Here is a 22,419-nt window from a genome sequence, read left to right as displayed (position 1 = left end):
TATCATCTGGCAGTATCACTTTTACATGTAAGTAATAAATGAAAACAGAAATTTTACAACTTTATTGGTACCTTGATGGAAAATCTGAAACTACCTTCAGTTCTTTCTGGTCACTGCAATAAACCTAACCTGTCAGATAGGAAAAAATAAAATAGCTTAGGCAAGATCTGTTTTATGCCTGTGATGTCAAGAGTGATAGGTCTCAACAGTACTAAATGCCAAAATGCTGGAGGTCAACTAGCTTCAGAAATTATTTTCATTCCTAGGTATCACAGCATTGTTTTGTTTCTAATACCTGGTTTCTAATGCCATACCTCTACAAAACTAAAAGTAATAAAAAGCCATCTGAACAAAGCCATGACTGAGCGTCTTCTTCACTTTACGTGTACCTGTGATGAGTGAATAGACTCCTGCATGATGCAAATGCAAAAGTACATGTTCCTACAAAAATGTTTTTCATAAAAAGTTGTATTATTGCTTCAGTTTAAAATAAATATTAAAACTAAAACAAATCTGATGCTTCAAAAAGATAACCAGAACTCTGCATACATGCTTTAGAAACACCAAAAGAGAACTTGCTTTGAGACAGTTGAGAAAGAAATAAGTCTTACACTGGAGTAGAAACATCACTAACCTGTGCACATATCTGATGCATTACATGACCAAATTCATGGAAGTAAGTCTTTACTTCATCATGTCGCAGCAATGATGGTCGATCCGATGCCGGCTTTGTGAAGTTGGTTACCAGAGCAGCTACAGACATCAATCTGCTGCCATCAGAGAGGAGACAGCCAGGTTGTAGACCAAAGCAGGCTGCATGCCCATACTTTCCCTCTCTGCACAAGAAAATACATCAGATACTATCTTCAAACCACAAACCTGCTCACCAGAATGGTGAAGCCTGTTCAAGAACAGGGACAATCAGTCAGTGTCTCTACAGAAAGTTTTACACAAAAAATGTACATCTTTTCATGACTTCTAAGACTCAATAAGTTAAGAGCACAAGAGGGATAAAATCCTATTCTACTCTCATACTGAAATCACAAAATTTCCGGATTTCCAGCAGCATTTAAAAGAATCTGCTTTTCACTGGAAAGCTGAAAGTATAGATACTTCAGATGCCAGTTGTGTTTTAGACTGCTACTACAACAGCAAGAACTAGGTTCTGGTCACTGATGCAATTTTTTTTTATTACAGGAGACAAAAGAATACAGTAAACTGCATTTTCATGCTGGTGCAAGAGTTTAAAGAAAAATTATTTTGCAAATTTTACCCCAAACTATTCAGTTAACTATTCAGATTAAGTCAGAGGAGTCTTGCTGACACATTCCCTCAGCAATTTGCATGATATACATAAAGGTGGAAGCAGGTAAACAGGTGAAGGAGATAGGTATGTTACCATAAAAATTTATGTACTACTATATATATTGAGTAACCTAATTTTCTTAGGCCAGAAAACCTTAAATCAATTCACATTAAAAAAGAATGTCAGCAAATTTATCACATGATAAATACTAATCTAAAAAACCCTACACCAAAGCAAACAAAAAACTAGTGACAAGTAGCCAAAAAGGACTAGCCCAAAATAAATCCTGTCAAAACAGTCTAGTCTCCTATCTTTGACGAAACACAGATGATGCTGTAAATAGCTACAAAGACAGCTGGAGAGCTAGAGATCAACATGGAAGTAAATCTGAATGTGTGCTCAACATGAATCTATTCTTGATATTGATCTATCTAATTCAGCAGTCTGGACAACAGGGTAGAAAATACACATTAAGTGTAAAGAGGAATTAGGAGAAACTAGGAACTTTAGCAGACAGAAATATAATTGATCTGAGCAACAAACTGCAGTAACACTTCAACAGAAATGAAAACTAAAACTTGGTAGTAAGCTAGGAAGGAGAAAAGCTCATAGATGCAAAAAATTATGGACAACTGACTAGAGAGCAGTACTACCAAAAATATGAATGAAGTAGCAATGCTTCATAAAAATGAATATAAGCAAGAAATATGAAAATACTTTAAAAACAAGTGTAAAAAATATGAGCACAGTCCAGAGGACAACTTAATGAACACAGTATTAATCTTGTCAGTGGAACAAATATGTACTTCTAAATGCATTTAATTTTAATTAACCAAGCAGCAACCCATTAAGACAAATTCCATTTTAAACATGTAAGCAAAACACTAAGTCATTACCTGGGGTAAAGATCCAAATAGAACTGCCCTAGCATTTCTCCTGTTGATTTATCCTTTACTGTATAAAGAGTAACACTGTCATGCCAAACATGAGCACTTTCTATTTGCTCAAATTCAAGTCCCAGCAGCTTCTGGTAAATATTCAGTAAGCCTTCTGTAACAGCCTCAATTGGGAAGTATTCCTTCAGTCTTTCCTGATCTATGGAGTACTTCAGCTCTTCAGTTTTGCTCATATAATAATGAAGATCCCATGCATTGATTCTTCCATCATAATCAAAGTTTCTTTCTTTACATTCCTTCTTCTTCAGATCTAGAATGAATTGTCTTTCTTCCTCAACCAACGGCTTTAACTTTTTACTCAAATCATCTGAAAGAAAGATTGCCTTGGAGTCAACTTCCATGTTCCTTATCTATTCCTATAAAATGCACTCAACACTTCAAGCACATACTGCAGAAGTGGCTGTTTCCCATTCATTCACCACCAACAACCAACATCTTCTTTCTTGTCCGAAATGCTATTAATGATACAGTAGACTCTATGTAAGCCAAAGAGTGGTGTGAAGGATTTAGGTGAATTTAGACTTTTTCCAAGACATCATAAATGAAAAGTAACACTAGACACTTATGCTTGAATCCTTTTATTTTATGTCATGTAATATCAGTATTCCTCATTCATTTCTTCAGCAACAGCCAAAGACTACAACTATTGTTAGTTACCAAAGGAAGTGCAACACAAAATTCAATACTTCTAGCTAAAGTCCTATAAGAAATCGAAGAGACCCAAGAATTCTTGCCTATAGGATATCTGGCTTCTACACTAGCAAAGCTTCTGGATATTAAAGTCTATGATTGAAATTATTTCCAATATACTTTCCTTGGAAGCAGACATATTGAATATAAAATATTTAAGCTTACTGACACTTCCATACAGTACATTCTGTACTTATTCTCTTGTATTTCTGGTTTATCAGAAACTTTTTCTTCATTAAGAATTCACAGTAATGTTCATTGTTGATATCTACAGTGTAAAATTTGGGAATTGCCACTCCTGTTTCTAGGAAGGCTGTAATGCACTAAATGCATTTGCATGACTGAAATACTGTTTGCAGCTTGTACTGTGCTAAATTCAGAGTAAGTCATAGGAGAGATGCTCTTCTTCCTAGATGTAAGATCAGCTTATGAACATTTGATTTAAAACATGATTAGATAGGAACAAAGTAGAGCAAAACACACTGTCATGCTTGTAGCTGAGGATATATCAAAAGAACAAAATAAAAAGTGACAATTTGATGCATGTTCTCCATCTGTGAGAATTACCATGAAGCATGATGATATGCTAACTTACCTGTGTCAGCTTCAAAGTAAATGAAAAAACACAGTATTACAATAATATAATGGACAAAGAAAGCCTAAAATACTTCAAGTACACTTAAAAACCCTAACATTTAATAATAAACCAAGTATTCGTTAATTGCCAAGTATACAGAAAATTGGTATTGCCAAATATGGATCTGATCTCACAAAGGAGCAATCAGGAGAAATGCAACAGAATTATGGGTTTTAGAGGGAGGAGCATTTGAACCTCTTTACTGAAACATAAACACAAAGACTCCTCTATCAGCAAACCTACCTTATTTTTGTACTAATTTCTTTGGGGGGATTACTTGTATGGCACATCAATATACACTCCTAAGTGGGGTTAGGACACAGTAATAAATGAATACATACTATTCAGTGGAGATACCAGAGAGCAGAGGTTAACTCTACATCCAAGAGTCCACTGACATTGACAGGATGACTCTAAATTAATTCATAAACTGCTGTGTTTAAAATTTTCAAGATACCTCTGTTTTCAGATCAAATTCAATTACACGGCTTTTGAATTCCACATTTAATCCATCACTCCAGATATAATTTTTTAATTCAGCTCATGGAAGTTGCATCATCTCGTACTGTAAAGTTTTATACTTAATGCAGTTGTACTAGAAAAAGACAACAAGGCTACAGATTCACAAAAAAACTGGGAATGAAAAGCTGCAATTCTGATGCAGCCTCTTGAACTGATAAAATTGCTTAAGCTGCACATGTTACTCTGGTTCTAAATTAGGGTAACTGCATTTTGGGGCAGAAAGGTTTAATCACTTGCTTATATTGGCTGTCACAAAGAATTTGTGACAGCCAATATAAGCAAGTGATTAAACCTTAACATTCTCAGAATTTGCCTTGTGCTTCCTGATTTGGAACAACTTCATTTGTATAGCTATAATCTAAAAAATATATATGCCAGAAGAGAAGCAGGAGAGTTCCGTTTCTGGCTAAGCGTCACGGGTGCTGTGGCCCAGTTATGTATTTGAATTCATCTTGGCTGAGGGAACATGTTACTACATTAAATATACAAGTATTGCTTATAAATGTGAACAAACCTAAGAAGGTTGCTACGTTATCTGTGCTCTTGGCAGTGTTTACCTCCAGGACAAAGTTGGCATGTGTGTTATAACCAAGAAGCTCTGCTACTTTTGCCCTTAGTGGGAGCAACTGCTGCAGAATTTTTGTGTTCTCCTAAAAAAGAAAATAGGCAAATTTGTAAAATGAAACCAGAAAACACATGTTAACATAACAATTATCTCAATAATATCCATAATCCTACGAAATAGAAAATATTTCAAATTGAACACTTTCACACTGAAATATAATATAACCTAAGTTTAGCTAGATTCTTGAAATACTTCTTCTCAGTGTTTGCAGGTAGCTGGTTTTCTAGTTGACCTGATTCATTACACGCCTTATTATAACAACTTATCTTTTTATTTAATCAAAATATACACTATTTTCTTTCAGGTTGTGAAGAGCTTATTTCCTTTATCAACCATTTGCATGTGAAAGACATAAGGAAATCGCTGGCAGCAGGCTTAATTGCTTGTTAGTGATAAAGACAGATTGCTAATTATTGTGCCAACATTTAAAGCTGATTTGCAAATTTTTCTCTTTTGCCACTCTAACAATAGCAGTCAGAGAAATATCTGAAACAGAAAATCCCAGAACTTGACCTAAATGTGTTGAAGAATCCTCAAGAACCTAAAAACACAACTGTGTAAACCTCTAGTTTTGGAAAAGTGAGATTTGTCGTGGGAGAAAATAATTAAACACTAGATTCAAAGACTGTCACACAGTTTTATTAAGAAATCTCTTTACATGTGTTGACTTGCAAAGTGTTCAGTTCCTGATGCCATTTTATTTTATCTTGTACTCATCACATTTCCAAGCATTGCAAGCACAAAATCTCAACTCTGCTATTATTCTCTAATACATGGTTGGTACAATTGTCTGAATGACATATTCTTTATCTTTCAATTTTTTTTTTATTTTGTACGTGTCTAGTTGTGCACATATGCAGTCTGTAGATTTCACATTTAATCATCTGTATTTATAATTTAAACCTGTGCTTAAATAACTAATCTCTATTTTAAAAACTCCAAAGGACTACAGAAGCCACTATCAGACATCCTTTTCTGTGAGCAAAGTGTCTGTAAGCATCTGCAGAAGACTGTAGGAAAATTTCACAGAAGATCAAAATCCCACTTCTATTAACAGAACCACTTGAACATTAAGATACATATAAATACACACACAGAGGCAGATTGTCAACTTCTAAGGTCTCAGAAGGACATCTGAATAATTTGGAGCAAGGCTCTGTTAAAGATCACACTGCTAAGTTTTGATTTCAAAATACTCTACAATGTGCAAAGTTCAAACCTAACACTTGAATGTCTAACTCCATTTTTCAACTCTGTCACTGCACTGTAGAACAGCCAGTACACAACATACCTCTTTGCATCTCGAGTTAAAGGCAGATTCCATTTTTCTCCTGGTTTCTGAAATGCAGCACTTCTTCATAACAGGAAAATAGTGGGGATACTTTAAGGTAACTTTGTATTTATCTTTCTCAGTTTTCTCTAAACTGTGAATAAAGTCATCAGGAAGGCCATCTATAGAACACAATTTAATAAAAAATGTTTACCAAAATTATCTACTCCCCATGTTTTTGTGAAACTGTTGCATTTGTTTTGCTGCAATCCACTTTGAGATCAGAAATCTCCACAGAAATATACCTCTTTTTTTACAATTTGCTAAAACTTTTTCAAATGTCACCAAGCAAAGGAAAATTTGGAAACACCTGAGAGCACAAGAAAAATACATGTAAGGCCACCAGATAAAAACTGAATACCATAAAAAAACCTCTGTTATTAGAGCACATTTTATGTGATGCCTTCAGATAATGAATCCCCAAATTCTCTGTCACATGAAATCTCTAGCTTGGTTTAAATTACCAATTAGTTAAACTTTATAACAGGACTAAAAAGCTTTTCCAATAATTACACAGGAGATTGCTTGATGATAATTGTGAAAAGGAACAGAGTACAGTTATGTTAAAGGAAGTATGACCAACATTCTAGTTTGATGCAAAGCAAAAACTTCAGGAAGCACAAATGTATAAAGACATCACGAACACCTGCAAAAGATAACTGTGAATTGATTCTGGAGAAGGACTAAAAAGGAAACAGAAAAGACTGGGAAACAGTGAGAATTTCACTTGATCTAACCATCATGCATGGGGCAAAGATCAGTTACTCCAATAAAACTGGAAGGTTGAAAAATCAGAAACAGCAAGCATGCTACTCACCAAGTTCTTCTTTAGAAAATACAAGAAATGTGTTTTCTTCATTCAGATTTTTGTTAAAGTCTATACACAGCTCATTCAATTTTTTCTTCATTGTCTTTATTTCCTGTATTGGGTATAAACTGAACTTAGTGGAAAACAAAAATCAAAGCTGGCAATTTTTATCTTCTACATGAATAACAATTCATTTTTTTCAGATAGGCTCTCTACTAACCAACAGTAAATACCAGGACTGAGCAAATAACACATTGCAGGTAGCATCATACTTCACACCCTGTCAGTCTTCCTTTTATGTTTCCTTTTATGTTTCATTCAGTCCTGAGCAATATTGTAACCAAGAGCTATTGCTCCAACATTTGAAACTCAGCTTAGAGAGGACTAAAGAGATTAAATAGATTCACTAAACAGTTTCATGTGCTAACATTCAAATATTTTCTTTTATTTGAACAGCTAAATTACAATTTTATGTGTAAAAATATCCACTGAGATCAATGAGAATGAAGGGAGTTAAAAAGCATGCAACCTACTCAAAAACACTGTTTTGGAATTGTACAGGTATGGTATGACAGAAAAAAGAGGGTGCTTTCACACGACTAAGCCATTCTAAAACCTATTGTAAAACCTTGATAGTAATTTTTCTGAAACATTTTCTAATATATCTCAGAGCAAGTTTCTACATGTTATTGTCAAGTTCAAATAAACATAGTAGTTACCAGTAAGAGAACACACACCAAATAAAAAACTAAATATAATTCACCTATTGTTCCCTAAGAAATTTCACAATACCTTTAGAGGCATCAGTTATATCAAAATACACATCAAACTGCTCTCACTAGCAGAAGGATGTGGATGAAGATTGATTCTTTTCTACAAAGGGTTAAGTCTATTCAACAGTCAGAAATAAAAGTCATAATATAGTCAGAAATATCACTCAGAATTTGAAGATAACTATGTTGGCATCTGTAGAATCCCACAAGATAAGAGCCAGTGTGTACATCTCAACACCAGTAGCAGGGTGGCCGTGGCACTAACCAAGGACTTTAGATAACAACAGCCAAGGACTTGGCAATAACATGCTGTGAGAAAGAACAAGATGTGACTGGACAAGGGGCCATACAGAGGTAGGACAGCACTTTTCTGGGACAAAGATCTTTGATCTACCTCCTGGAGATAAGCACAGCTCAGTACAGCACAAACGGAGAAATGAGGTGGAGAAGCAGGCATGTACTGTATGGGGGGGAACAAGACCACCAAAGACCCTCAAAGCCCACTGACCCATTTCCAGAACAGTGTAAAGAACAGACTGTGCATGACAGCTAATTTACATAGAAAATCCAAAACTTTTCTCCAGGGCAACGAAAGCTTATCTACAAAACAGTACCCCCATCCAGGCCCAGGCGGTGCCTCTAGGACTCTGGATACCTAGGCAGCTGGATTGATGCTGGAGGCATGAATGGTGATCTTTCTCCCTTCTTTCTCTCTTCCCCTCTTCATTTAATTTATCTCACTGTCTTTTCCCCTTCACTCTATCCCTTTTATCCAAAACCCACTCCCATACGATTATGCTAGGTCAGGGACTAACATACCATTTCCATACCAAGTAGAAACTTTACTAATGAAAGTCTGTAAATTTTTGAAGACCCCCTGATTTTTCTGCTCCTTTCAACCACAAGCATCTGTATGAATCTTGGGTGCTCCTTTCCCATTAAAGGTGGGATGCCACAGCATCTCAGACACCAACAATTTTACTTCCTGATTGTCTGACAATTGCTTTCTAAGTCAGCTCTCTGTTAATGAAGAAAAATTCACAGAGCAGGTTGTTTTCTCCTCTAACCTACTTTGATTTTTTTCAGATCTAAAATCATACACACATTTTACAACGTCAATTAACTGAAACAAGTGTAGCTGTGGGTTTGCAACAGTTACACATACTTTTGAATAGAAGTGCAGACTCACTAGTGACATTTTTTAGGTCTCTTCCCTAGGAATTTCATTTAGGCACTCTCTACAATTGTAATATATAATACAACTTTTTCAGTGAGGCTTCTTTTAGTCTCAAGACTACAAAGTGATGCAGACAACCTCTATCTACCGTGTATCATGGATATCCATCAGATTAGTTTAAAAACCTTCAAGTGATTGAAGTTCAAAGGATGGATCTGGAAGAACAGTTAAGATTAGAGCACTAATTCAGCAGATCCAAAAGCATGAAGTTCAAATATATGCTTAGTACACCTAACTAACAATAAATTTATCCCTTCAACAGTTGGTAACATTTGCTTTATAAAAAAATAGTCCATATTTACTTTCTGTACTTCTTTAGGAAGATGGAGTCCATTTCTTCTCCCCACTTGAACAGATTTCTCTAGATACCTCTTTGTTTCAGGCTTTACATTTTCAAGATCACAGGTTTGCTGAAATGACAATATAGAATAATTGAATTTATAATACATTTTAAGAACCATACCAAGCATTAGAAGGGTTTCAACAGAGTTGTTCTTGAGAATACTGTCATATTAAAAAAGGGAACATCCTGGATTTTAATGTGAAGAACTCCCTCAAAACAGTTACCTTACACAATAGTATTCTTATATTCGTATAGAATGTTTTTAAAATAATATTCTTTTAGCAAGTGTCTCAGCACATTTACATGCTGTCATAATGGCAAGCCCTTTCAGTTTACAGTACAGTACACTTAAACTTCTTCTGTAGAGATAACTTTCTTTTACATAGTTGAAGGAAATCGGTGCTATAACACTGTACCCTAAAAGTTTGAGGGACTGAAGAAGAACCCCAAAAGATTAGAAGCGTCACTTCAGAATATCAGATGGCCTAAGATCTGAGTATATTTGTCTTCTCCAGAACCAAGCTATCAGTGACAAAAATAAAACACTATCAGAGAAAATTCTGAGTTGGAAGGGACCCAAAAGGACCATCATCTTGAATATACTACACATACAAAATTTTGGAACTCTCCAGAACTTTTAGAATTGTTCTGGCTGATTTTATATACTTTTCATACTTGCTTTGGAGTACCTTGCTAATTTATTCCAGGAAGAAACCTTCAGACAGAGTAAAAAACAAAACCTACTTAGAATTCCACAAACAAAACCTGAAGCAGCTCTTTACATCAGGCTCTCCTGAGGGCATGTGGGTGGAGAAGACTGGCAACATTCTTAAGCATGCTGCTACTAGTCAGCATGTGCACATGTTAGTAGTTACAAAATTTAAAATTATAGTTTCACTACCAAATTCACCTCTATTCTAAGTTTCAAACCTCAAAATACAAGTTTTTCAAAGAATAAAATATGAAGCATGTTCAACAACATAATTTTACGCAGAAATTTTTCCCCTAATCTGTGGGCAAAAGAAAGTGACCATGTTATTTTAATATTTTCTTGAACTAAATCTAAAAATCTCAATTTTCCTCCACCAACAGCTCTTAAATTAAGCATAATTTAGAAGGACTACTATTGTTAACTTAGAAAAGTTTAGTCCCCATTAAGGGGAGCTAAAGCATTCTGCATGTCACTGAGGTCAAGCAGATTTGCTCATCCCTTAGTATGCTGTGTTATAAATAACGTGGAAGTGTGAGAGCTCTCATTCTCCTCACCACAATTTAATCTGGCCCCCTGAAGGACCATGAAAACTAATTAATCTACCTGAATTATTAAATTACCAGTGAGGCCATGAAAAACCTGATTTAATCCAACTGTTTACTGCTATTTTGAATTGGCAAAATAATTTCAGCCAACCTCTGAATTCTGTTTGTGGAAGTTCTTTTTTCATGTGTTCCTGGAGCCTAACTTTTTAACTGAGAGTTTCTAACAGGAGGAGGTGTTAGAAATTGAGCAAAAATTAACAAGAACTTTATGATTTGGAAATACAAATATTTGACCAGTCTGGCACTACTGGAAATTTAATATTTGTTTGAGAGCAAAACTCTTACTACTTTAACAGTTATTAGAATGGATATATACTCAGAAGTTGCATCTCTGGCAAACTAATACTAAAACATGCTGCAGTTAAGAAACACTTCTAAAAAACTTAAACAGAGACTTAAGCAAAAATTCTAACTGTTATAAAGGTCTAAGACTGCTGCAAGTGAAAATGAAATAAGAAAACACTAAATGAGAAAAAAAATTTAAGAGAATAATAGTAGTGAATAACAGCAATCAGTTTTCACTACCTACTGTCAGATAGTCCTGTAAATTAAAAATAGATAGATAAATAGATATGTTAGATTAGTCCTCAATGTATCTGTGCATTCTATAGTGGAGAGTGGGGAAAATCACAGTAGATAATACATACAAATCAAGCCATTTAATTACTAGCAACAGAGCAGGGGAAGAAGGAAAACTCAACATAAAATACAGAAAGGAAAAAATCAACACAAGGCACTATCTGCCAACACACAACAGAACATACTCAGAATGGGGTTATTATATACTTCCGCAAATATGTAACAAGAATACCCAGCTAGAGGAGAACACTTGAAAATTTCCCTGGAAAACACAGCAAAAGAAGACAATGGTAATGGAAGGCAATTTAGTATGGTTTTGCAAGTATTATTCTAATACCCATTCAAGCGTGCAAAATCACAAATGGTAACCCCAAGAAGTAGGGCTCCAGTATCTTATAAGCATTACAAGAAGATTAAAAATCAATGGTGTTGAGAGGAAAAATTAACATATAAAACATAGAAAAACTTTTTTTTTTGTTATCACTTGTTAGATAACTTCCTTGTATTATCCATATATTGTACTTTTAAGAAAATTATTACTAAAAGCCACCAGACATATTGGAACAAAAATATTTAATCATTCTGATATAACCAAAAAATACAACCAAATAATCTTTCTTTGATCTACAAAATAAACAGTACAAATGAAGAATATGAGATACCTATAGGCGCTCAATTAAAAGAGAAGCTAAACACTAACACAAAAAGAAAAGAAACTGGTTCAAAACTAAATGCACCTTTTAACATACTTTTATTTTGAGACTGAAGAAACCGATGAAGAAGAGGATACAATTGTCTATAACTTGCTGATCAAAGAGGTAATTTCAGAGGTCAATGCCATTTATATGTTGTTATTAACCTACATAACTTAAAACAACTTTTAAATTTAAAATTCTCAACTTTTTCAATAAAGCAGAATTTGGACACAAATTCAAAAGCAGTATAGGATAATGTAAGTGCTGTATTGCCAGCTTTCTTCCCTCCATCTTGGAACAAGCTTAGCCAGTAGAAAACAAAAAAAATTTTTCCTAATAGGTTTCCCTATTTTAGTTTAGATTCCTTTTATCATTCTTTGGAAGGCTAGACAAAAGTCAAAGCTGTTGCAATGGAGACAGAAGGAGACACAGATCTAGATATGAAAGGCAAAGAGTAGGAACAGCATGATCCACTGTTTTCTGTTTTACAGCAGTGTCCCACAAAGATTTGAGTTGCACAGACACAGAGGAAACACAAAGTTATTCTGAAAAGCAATGTATATACCAAAAAATTTTAGGTAAATTTAGATATGTGTCACAACTTATGTAGATATATGTTATTTACCTGTAAATAAACAATCTTCTGAAACACATCTTCTCTCATGCTCATTTCCACATCCAAATTTGACAGTTTTTTGTCAGCTTCTGTACTTGCTAAGCGTACCTCTTTGTCAGGGGAGACATGCTGGGGAAAATCCAACATGCTTCTTTCCACTGTTTAAACAAGAGGCAACGAACACAGAAGGACAGACATGCTTTAAGGATAAGGAGCTTTCCCTCTTCTGTCATTTATAAAAGACATAAGAAAAAAGTATCCAAAGCAAAAAGCAACCTGACACATACAGCAAAAAAAGTGGTTACATGTAATATAAAATTGAATAGATGACATGACAAAACTACACACCATTGTAACAAATAAATATTTTACAGAAGATTTCTAAACCCCAAACCAATTATCTCATCATCTTCTGCAAAATCAGCTGAATGGTATATAAATACATTAGAAATGCTTCATCTTCCAAAAGTCATGTAAGTGAAGACTGACGTTTCATAGCTGGCACAGATGCTCCCATGTTAGCATTTCAAGTCAGAAGTTCTGAATCTTTCAAATATGCCCATCTGTCCTGAAGTTATTTTTACATTGTTATGAGCACAGTATCAAATCCCCATGTACTGCACTCTTCTGTGTTTAAGAAGAAACAACACGGCAAACAGGGAAGATGCTGTCTGTGCATTCTGAACTTCCAGAGATTGGAAGCTGAGTAATACTACTTTTTTAGAATATACCTTTGAGATTAAGCAAATCCTTGCTTTTAAAGGAATGTTACATCTTACAATGACATTGAATAGAAATCCTAAAATATAAATGAATTTGCTTAATTAAAAATCAAATTACACTGTCTCTACCATCTACCTTTCCAAAAGCAGATTTTAGAGTAACAACATATTAGGCTGATTAAAGCTGTGTAATTTTATGTGATACGCAGTCATTTTATCAAGCTCCAAGACAGACTCAGAAATGCAACCATGGGCATGTGATTCTTCTTGAAGTCCTTAGGAAACTTGCCCCTTCACCTCCTGCCCTTATGCAAAGATGTTTCAAAACTATAAACGGAGTTTTGGCAGCTTCCAAGTGTAATTTAAAGTCTATTGTCATCTCCGTCTTTTTGGATAATGAATTGCAGTTACTGGGGTAGGTCTTTGTGTGAAAGGAACACACAGGCCTTAAATTCCAAGTTTCTTATGGAAGTCTTACTGTGGTAATACACTCCTCCATATGTCATGGGCTGTTTCATAGCAGGTCATGATAATTTCACATACAGCTTTGAAGATTAGCATTAAAAGCTTAAATGTGACCCACTGTTGAAATTGTATGTAGTGAAAAATGTACATCTTCCATCAAGTCTTGGTGGCTGTGCTGAAAAGCTGATGACCAAGGTTTCTGAGTCAAACACAGATTTTCCTTCTGTAAATCTTTGTGGTGAAAAGATTTACAATAATTATACCAAATCAGTATATTGGTACAACTAAAATTGAAGCTGGCAGCAGGCTTTTTTTTTTTAAGATTACCATCTTTCTGAGTATCCCAGAATAAATTCCAGCCAATTCACTGGATGTGCAACTTAAACTAATGTGAAATCCAGACTAATATTACAGTATAATCATTTGAGATGCCAACTGTGCTTTTTTGCTAGACAAAGATTTTACTCCCAGCCAAGGTGGCTGTTTCTAGCACCTGCGTGGCTACTGTAGATTTTTTTAGAGTACTTAAAAGAATTTGACATCTATTACACTCACTGTTTTACAAATAATGCAGGCACCATATGAAAGGTTTTTCTCAACAAAGACATGCGATATGCAGTTTGTATTTTACTTATCTCCTCTGACAATTATTAACAAATTAACTGAATGACCTGTGTTTGACCATTACAACCCACCCACATATTGGTATGGATTGATAATTCATTCAGAACAATCTAGATGTGACCGCACAACCAATCTCTCCCTAGTTTCTTCAAGACCTCACAGGCCACAATTTACTTGTGAGTAAGTAAAGACGTCTTCTTTCAATAGCATATTCAAAATTTTCTCATCCTCACATTTTCTCCCCTAGCAGTTTATCAACATTTCCATTACTCCATTCAACTTGCTTGTGTAAGATTCCGCAGTGTCTGTAAAAAACACTGCTTACCACATGTAATGCACTATGCATACCACAGATGCTGCAGCCTACACTGCTGCAGTGTCCCCTGACAGCTGCACACGGTTGGAAATGTAACTGTGCGGAGCTTCACATGCAAAACCAAAACAGGTGACTAATGCAGGCCTCTGGGAGGTCCTGAAAGATTATGGACTCTTGAGAGGCCTCTACACATTCCACACAAGAACAGCAGGGATCAAAATTGGAAGCAACAACTATCTTTTCTCATTGCTTCCTTATGTGCAGATGGAATTACAGAAAAAAAGAATTACAGAAAACACACGCTAACCTGCATATTCCACTTCTATATCTGCCAAAGCCCGTACGGTATTTTCGTGTGTTACTTCTTCAATTTCAAGCATCCCGACACTGTCATATACATGTTTTGTCTTCCTGATAAGTTCTTCTGTTCTTGCTCTAATTTCCTCTGGTGACAGGTCCCATCTCAAAAGGTTTCTTCCTGATGCTATGTATGAAGAAGCCTTGAGCTGGCTAGTAATTTCTGCTCCTAACGTCATTCTCAACACAAGCCGTGGCCCAATGGACCTGAAAGTATAAAAATTAGTTTTACATAGCAAGAATCCAGTTCAAGAGACAGTTTACAGTAAACATTAAAAAACCAGCATCAGAATATTTTTAGAAGGAGGAACAAAGTCCTTTTTAGAGCTGCTATCTTTATCAATGAAGTCTAATTTTTAAATAAATCTGTCTTCTACCTTTTTCATTTAGAGTATGACTAAGTGCAAACAGGGACAAAAAATTTGGTATTGACAAAACCATACAGATTAAATTATGACTCAACCTTCTAAGGAAAACAGCTTTGCAGTTACTGGAACTCTACAGAAATAGACAGTATTAACATTTTTGAAGTAAGGAATAAAACCCACATAGTGATTTGTAGATGACAAAAAACAAGAACTGCAAAGTTGCAAAAAATAAGAATAAAAAACATCACTTGATTGTATTCATAATAGCAAAAAATTTTATATTTATACAGGATGTCTGTAACATAATCAGCATGGGAGGAAATCTTCTAATTGTTACTCATCTGCAAATTTATTCCTTCAATTGTGCTGGATTTTAAATTGGCAGTTTCACTCTTTTACCAGAAGAGGTACATTCCTTTACTATGATTTATGTATTAATAATCTACCAACTATAGTTCTAATCAACTGTATTTCAGCTTCTTTAAAATTAAGTTTGCATTCAAGTAGTCAAACTTGCTGCATTTTTTACCATCATAGGAGGATCCCTGGCATTCAGAGACTTACTATCTGTCTTCCTATTTCAGCTACATAATTTTAAAAAAAATTAAAAATCACAGGTGGTTATGGTAATAATGACAACTTAAAATTTTCAACAATAACCAAGGAAATACACAGAGATCTTGCTAATAAAGGGATGTTTACTTCACACTGTTTTACATTAAGTAACCTTTTCTCTTAACACTAGCCATTGTACCTGTATTGATTTTATTGTAAAACCTGTCTGGTATGTGCAAAAGTGTGCAGAGAGGTTTTGGCTTACAATGCAGGGAGCATGCAAAAAAGACAAGCAATTTCAGCCTGGAGGAATAACAAACAGAAGAGTGAAAGGCCAGCAATGCATGCATTGTCTTCTGTTTGAAGGAAAGCAAAACATTTTGTCAAAAGTCCTCCAATTCTATAATAGAATTACTCCAGAAATAGCCTAACCAAAATTATTTGATGCAAGACAAAACCAAAAAACATTTCTACTTATGCTTCATGTTGAAACTTTATTTTCCTTATTACCACAGATTCTTCAGATCTTTCCATTCCAATGTAGGTAAGTTGTTTACTTTTCCCTTTAGTGGCATACAGAAACATCTGGGTCCAGAATACTGATGATTTAACTTTGAAAATGAAGTGGAATTAAAGAATATTTGTTCAACCTCTGCTCTTTTTCTCTGATACCAACTGAGTTCTGGCACTAGGGCTTTAGTAACTTCTCCATTGGACTACTGAAACTTTGAATTTCGATATAAGTTTAGAATAAATGAAGCTGCTGTCATGAAAGCAAAAGCTTAAGCTTAGCATTCTCAGAAAGCATTAGTTTCCCGTCCCCAAAATCTACTGAAATCTACCCTGAATCTACAAATCCATTAAAGAACAGTACTTCATTAAGTCACAAACAGATTCTCAGTGGACTGCCCTGTATCTAGTTTTTTACACATTGCTAGCACAGGTCTGGTAAAACCTCTTGGGAGGTAAAGGGAAGCTCCTCAGAAATAGGTTCATGGCTCTGAACTCTACCCCACACCACCCACACCCAAGAAGATGAGAAAGACTACACAATGCTCCAAATTGAAGTCAAAATAAAAGTAAAGTGGAGTCAAAGGAAAACAACAGCCTGAGCAACAATAAGTATGCTTAAGGGAAGGATACTAAGCAGATATTATTTTTAAGGAGAACCTATTGCTTTCAGTCATTCAGTATCTTCACCTAGAAATTTAGACAACACAACCCTGCCTCTGACCAATTGCATATCAATCCAAAACAAACACTAAAACAGTCACAGCACCAACATATTACATCAATTTCAGCCTGTGCAACAAGATTTATTAATAATGAAAGTTGGACTGAGCTCATGAACTGGAATGTAGGGTCTCAGATTACCAGAGAACACTATTTTTAAATAACAAAAAAAAAGATGCCACCTGATTTTCCTAGTATATTGGCTAGTTTAATTAAGACATATATGTATAAATTTGAGAGTTGCATAAATTATTGGCATAAATACCAGCAAGTTGTTGACTACCTGTTAGAAACAGGAAAACACAGGACTGCCGAGTTTTGAAATGCTGATAAATAAATAATCTTTTTCAGACGTGTTGCTACCTTGCTACCAGTCACTCAGACTGTACTAAGAAACAAACTAACATCACCTTAATAAAAAACTGTGCAAGTAAATATATATGCACAAGTGAAATCTTGGCCATTTCTTTCATGCCTTAGTGTTTTGAATTATTTATCTACATAAAACTATAAATAAATAAATTCTTAAAACTCCATGTATCAGACTACAATATTTTAATAATTTGCTCAAAAATAAAACAAAGAAACAATGCCAAGACCAAAAATAGTAAATAGACAGTAAAGAAACATGAAAGAAGAGTGTAACTAAAATAATAGGAAGCTCAAAAATACTCTGCAGTTACATTTGACATGCTATTAGAGAGAAAATATTAAATTGTATCACTGAGGGAACCTTTAACTTCCCAGATTTATAACTGAAATAGAAGTTCTATTAATAATTCTAAGAACCAGATGCAACAGTGATGAGTTTTCTTCAAACACTGAACCAAGCAGGTACAAATACTATTTTAGACTTGCTTTTGGTAAATAGCACCAACATTACAGAACAGCCAACTACTACTTGCACTGAGCAATCAGAAGTTGATTCAGTTTAAGTTAGATGGAAGGATGTTGCGTTGCATAGGCTGTTGCTAATGCCTGAACTATTTGGTTCAAACTGTTTCAGCTATCACACTCAGTTTTCTCTGGTGTAGTGCGGAACACTAGAGGCATCTGAACAGGCCTGGGTTAAGTATAAGCCTCACGTCCAGCAACAGCATTGCATTAAGACATTTCTGTCAGTGTTCCTGCTTCCATTGCTCATTTCTGCCCCTGTACCTCACTCCATCAATGGCATCAGCACAACAGTTGCTAGAGTCCTACTTAGAAAATATTCAGGACAGCATATAAAATAAAAAAATTTTACAAAAAAATAAAAAATAAAGATGAAAAATAAAGAGGACCAAAAACATCCAGCGGCAACAGCTTTTTACTAGGTAATCAGTCCCATCACCCTTTTAATGAGTGACTTCAAAACAGCTGTGTTGGTCAAAACAAAGTGTCAGTAAAATAAAAAGTGTCAGTAGCAACCTAAACTTTCACTACTGCCAGAAACACATATGAAATCATGAAATCAGTCTAACAAAGAGAGTCTCAAGATGATTGCTGTCATTAAATATGCCATTTATATGTCCTAAAGTAAAAAGAGCTATTGATGCTAAGACGCAATACAGGCATAAGAACAAATTAGAATAAATTGGTCAGGAATACAGAAAGTTAGAATTGCAATAGACATACATAAGCATAAGGGCAGTGAGACTCTGAAAGAGATGTCCATTAAGTCCCAGCAACTAAAAACCATTTCTATTTATAACATGGTGCTTGACCTGCTTATAAAATGTATTAGGTTACTTGGTACCTAAGGTAGCATGAGACCAGATTTGATCACCCCAAATGCCCTTCCAGTCCCTGAATTTCTGTGAGGTCCTTCAAAATTAACACAACTTTATTTCATTTTTATAGTACACATCTAACTGGCCTCTACTGGCAACTTGCACTGGCCTTTTTCTGGGATCAGTCCTATGGCATCTAATAATGTCAATAGAATGACATAGGGTAGACTGAAATATTTTATGCATTTGTACAGTGCTTCATCCATTTAGAAGAACATTGGGAGGAAAGGCACACAAGGTTTCAGGACTTTCAGTTATAACAGAGATTATTACAGACGCAGCTGTTTTCACAAATTATGGTGAAAACATAATCAAACCAGCTAATCTGCCAATCCCAAAAGCAGTAAGAATGGTATTTTCCATCAAAAGCAGAGTAAGTTGAGTAACACTTAAAAACTTAGTAGCTACTTCTAAAAAAGCATTTTAAAGAATAAAGCAAAGCTTGTAAGTTGCAGAATGCCAGGTAATTTCTTTCACCAATAAATCTACAATTTGATTACTTTCTGCTTCTGGAAAATAGAAATTTGATTTGATTTTAGAAAGGGGAAGAGCCTTTATAATACTCCATTACAGCAATACAGTGACCAACATAACTGCTGTAAAGACAAACAATGCAATTGAATTTACAGACTTGCTTTTTAACTTGTGCAATATCTTAAACATATTAAACCTTTATGTAAGTCTGGTTTTGCATAGAAACATTTTCTGTGACTGAAATGTGTGTCAAGCAGTCTTTTGTTGGCATGTTCCATTAACACTATTAAAATAAAACAAGAAAGCCACAATCTGTGAAGAAGCAGCAGGGAGGCATAGCACCAGCTTTAGAAAATACAGAAAAAAAGCCAAGATCCTCCTACTACTGAGAATCACTATATAATACAGTTATATTAAATTATCAAAATATATCAAAATTTAAGCCTGCTGTCTCATTTCAGTCTGATTACAGATTGATAGTTTTAATTCCATCAAAGACTTTTTAATGGCACTTTCAGTTTTCAAATTAATCTTCACCTAAACAGTATTAGTTACAATGACAAGTATAATTTTACAGAGTGAATTAACTAATGTATTTCTGGGAAAAATATATACAGACCAATTTATTGTACTTGCAAATACATTTGACAGTTCCACATAGCCACACAAAAATCAGCATATATTGGATTCATGCAGGATGGAAAACTATATTCTACCTTGACAAAAGAGAATAACAGCTTCAGAAAGTGAAGAGATAACAGCTTCAGAAAGTGAAGTGAGAGCCAAGATTTTAACAAGAAAGAAAGACAGAGGACTCCGTGTGTGTGTGTGTGTGTGTGTGTGTGAGACAGAGCAAATTCAGATAATTTAGTCATCGAGTTCTTAAATACTCTAATACAAATAAATACTATTAAGTCTTTCTTGCTGGATCTTCGGAGGACATTCTTATGGATATAAGTAAGAGCAGATTTGCAAAGCACAACTAATGTCATGAACAACTATTTCAATCAGTAACATACAGTATGAAAAATGCTGGAGTTCAAATTCAAGAGAAATTTTGGTCTTTCTAGTTTTTGAAACAGCATATCTTAGCTAAACAACACTTCCTGGTCTTCCAGGCTGCAGGAAAAGCAGTGTTGCATGCTGGAAAGCAGCACTGTGTATCTGAAGACAGTACCTACTAGATACCTGCAAATCAATACCCACAGGGGCTCAATGTTCTGACTCCACCTAGCGGCCTCACCAAAATGAAAAACAAAACAAAAACTAGATGCACCTTACTAAGGCAATATAAAAACTGACTGTTTGCCTCAGGACAAGTTATTTGATACCTGAGTAACATGTCATACATCAGCATTTCCCTGGAAGTCAGAGTCAAGTGCTACCAAATATATACAAATGACAGCAGACAGGCATGGTTTAAGTAAAGTTTTTAACAGTCAAGCTTCACATGAAATGGAATTTTTAAAAACAATTAAATTAAGTTAAAAAGGATTTCAAAACCAAATCTCAATTCAGCAGCATCTAATAAAATATACATTACCATTGGTCTGTTTCACAGGATGGGCTTTATAAAAAATTTAGCAGGCTAAAATATTCATATTATTTAGAGATCCTTAGTTTTTGCTTGAACTTAAAATATATTTTCATAGTACTTTCAGTTTTGATGCACAACTTTAGACAAGAACTGTGTATGTAATAGTAAAGCAATGACAAAATTAACCAAAATAAGAGAACTGGGTAGTACAAGGTAAAACATAAATGGAAAAAAAAAATCCAAGAAGAAACAGCAGAATTAAATGGCTCAAAGTTAATTACAGGGCAACATTACTTCAGCTAAGCCAAAGGAATGAAAACTATAACCCTTCAATATATCACTTCTTCCTGCCAGGCAAACACACATGAAGTCCTTTTTCCATTTCACTTCTCAGTCCTCTCATCTGTTTGGCTCTTAACAGTACACAGAACAGTGAATACATGCCTTGAATTCCTGGGCCATTTTCCTTGGAAAAGTATTTGGCTCTGTGTCATAACTGTGCTTGGCACAGACATATCTTACTGTAGCAAAAGGATAGCATGTTTAATACTTCCTAATTTAAAGTTCCAAAACTGCCATTAGAAACTGATTTTTAAAGCTGCATTTGAAGAAATAGAAAATCTAGCAGCTTCTGACACGAAACCTTAATTTTGTCACATCTTTCAGAAAAAAAAAAATTCTCTGCAACTGAGTTCACTGTACAGTCAACATTAACTATACTTTTAGCTCTTCCAGTGTAAATAGCAAGTCAAAAAAACCAACAAGTCATACAAACATTTAAAACCTTTATTGATACATTCATTACCCTCAGTGCTCATGACCTTACTATCTGACAACAAATGTTTACTGGTTTTCAAATACAATTAACATCAGAAAATTAACTGAAAAGGTGCTCCATGGCAGCTAACAAGAGGCCCAGACCTTAGGTAAGAACTAAACCAGTGTACTCAAAGATGACACAACTTAATTATTGCTTCTCCCCTTTTCCTCTAACAGTCTTTAAACAAAAAGAATTTGGAAACTGGTCTGATTTGCTTTCTTATAAGGAGGTGATTTCCACACAGTAGTCTGCAGTGGAACACTCAGAAATGCTAGGGTACGGTTTCTGCAGTGTCTGATCTCTAAAATTATGGTATCTATGGTTTTAGGGAAAAAAAACAGAACAAGACCAAACAACCAATGAGCCAAACAAAAAAACCCAACATACCCCAAAACCCAACCCATAAATTACTAGTACTACTAATTTAGGTTTCACAGCACTTTGTGAACTGTATCCATTGCTTGTCACAGCAAACCTCCACTAAAGTAACTTGCTTGCAGGATTCCCAGGAAAGAATATTCTCAACACTTGCTTGTAGACAGTAATTGTACTATACTGAGTCTGAGGCACAAGGCATTAATTGAGGTTGTCTTATTGTTTGGTTCTACTATCAGGCAAACTGTGGAAATACAGTGGGAAAAAAATTGCTTTTAAGGTCCTACATCTTCTCTCAGGTGCTGCTGCGTAAGCACATATCACATTTCCATCATGACAGCCATAAACAGCAAGTGCAGGCTGTTTA

At 35.0% G+C, this 22,419-nt stretch overlaps 1 protein-coding gene across 2 annotated transcripts in view; it reads right to left on the bottom strand.

Moving 5' to 3' along the window:
• Positions 1–22,419, bottom strand: part of NLN (neurolysin) — a 59,999-nt gene that overhangs the window by 32,877 nt on the left and 4,703 nt on the right. For both annotated transcript variants that reach the window (XR_005953397.1, XM_041414598.1), the window contains exons 2-9: positions 14,869–15,125; positions 12,444–12,592; positions 9,187–9,294; positions 6,884–6,986; positions 6,028–6,188; positions 4,626–4,761; positions 2,203–2,569; positions 635–836 (exon numbers count right to left, since the gene is read on the bottom strand). Coding sequence is in view for 1 of the 2 variants with exons in the window: in XM_041414598.1 (XP_041270532.1) it covers positions 635–836; positions 2,203–2,569; positions 4,626–4,761; positions 6,028–6,188; positions 6,884–6,986; positions 9,187–9,294; positions 12,444–12,592; positions 14,869–15,125 (1,483 nt within the window). In the remaining variant the exon portion in view is untranslated. The remainder of the gene's footprint in view (positions 1–634; positions 837–2,202; positions 2,570–4,625; positions 4,762–6,027; positions 6,189–6,883; positions 6,987–9,186; positions 9,295–12,443; positions 12,593–14,868; positions 15,126–22,419) is intronic.

The sequence above is a fragment of the Onychostruthus taczanowskii genome, unplaced genomic scaffold (assembly GCF_017590055.1).
Source record: "Onychostruthus taczanowskii isolate IOZ18803 unplaced genomic scaffold, ASM1759005v1 scaffold46, whole genome shotgun sequence".
Taxonomy (NCBI): Eukaryota; Metazoa; Chordata; class Aves; order Passeriformes; family Passeridae; genus Onychostruthus; species Onychostruthus taczanowskii.
Note: the sequence above shows the minus strand (reverse complement) of the source record. Positions and strands in the feature narration are given on the sequence as shown.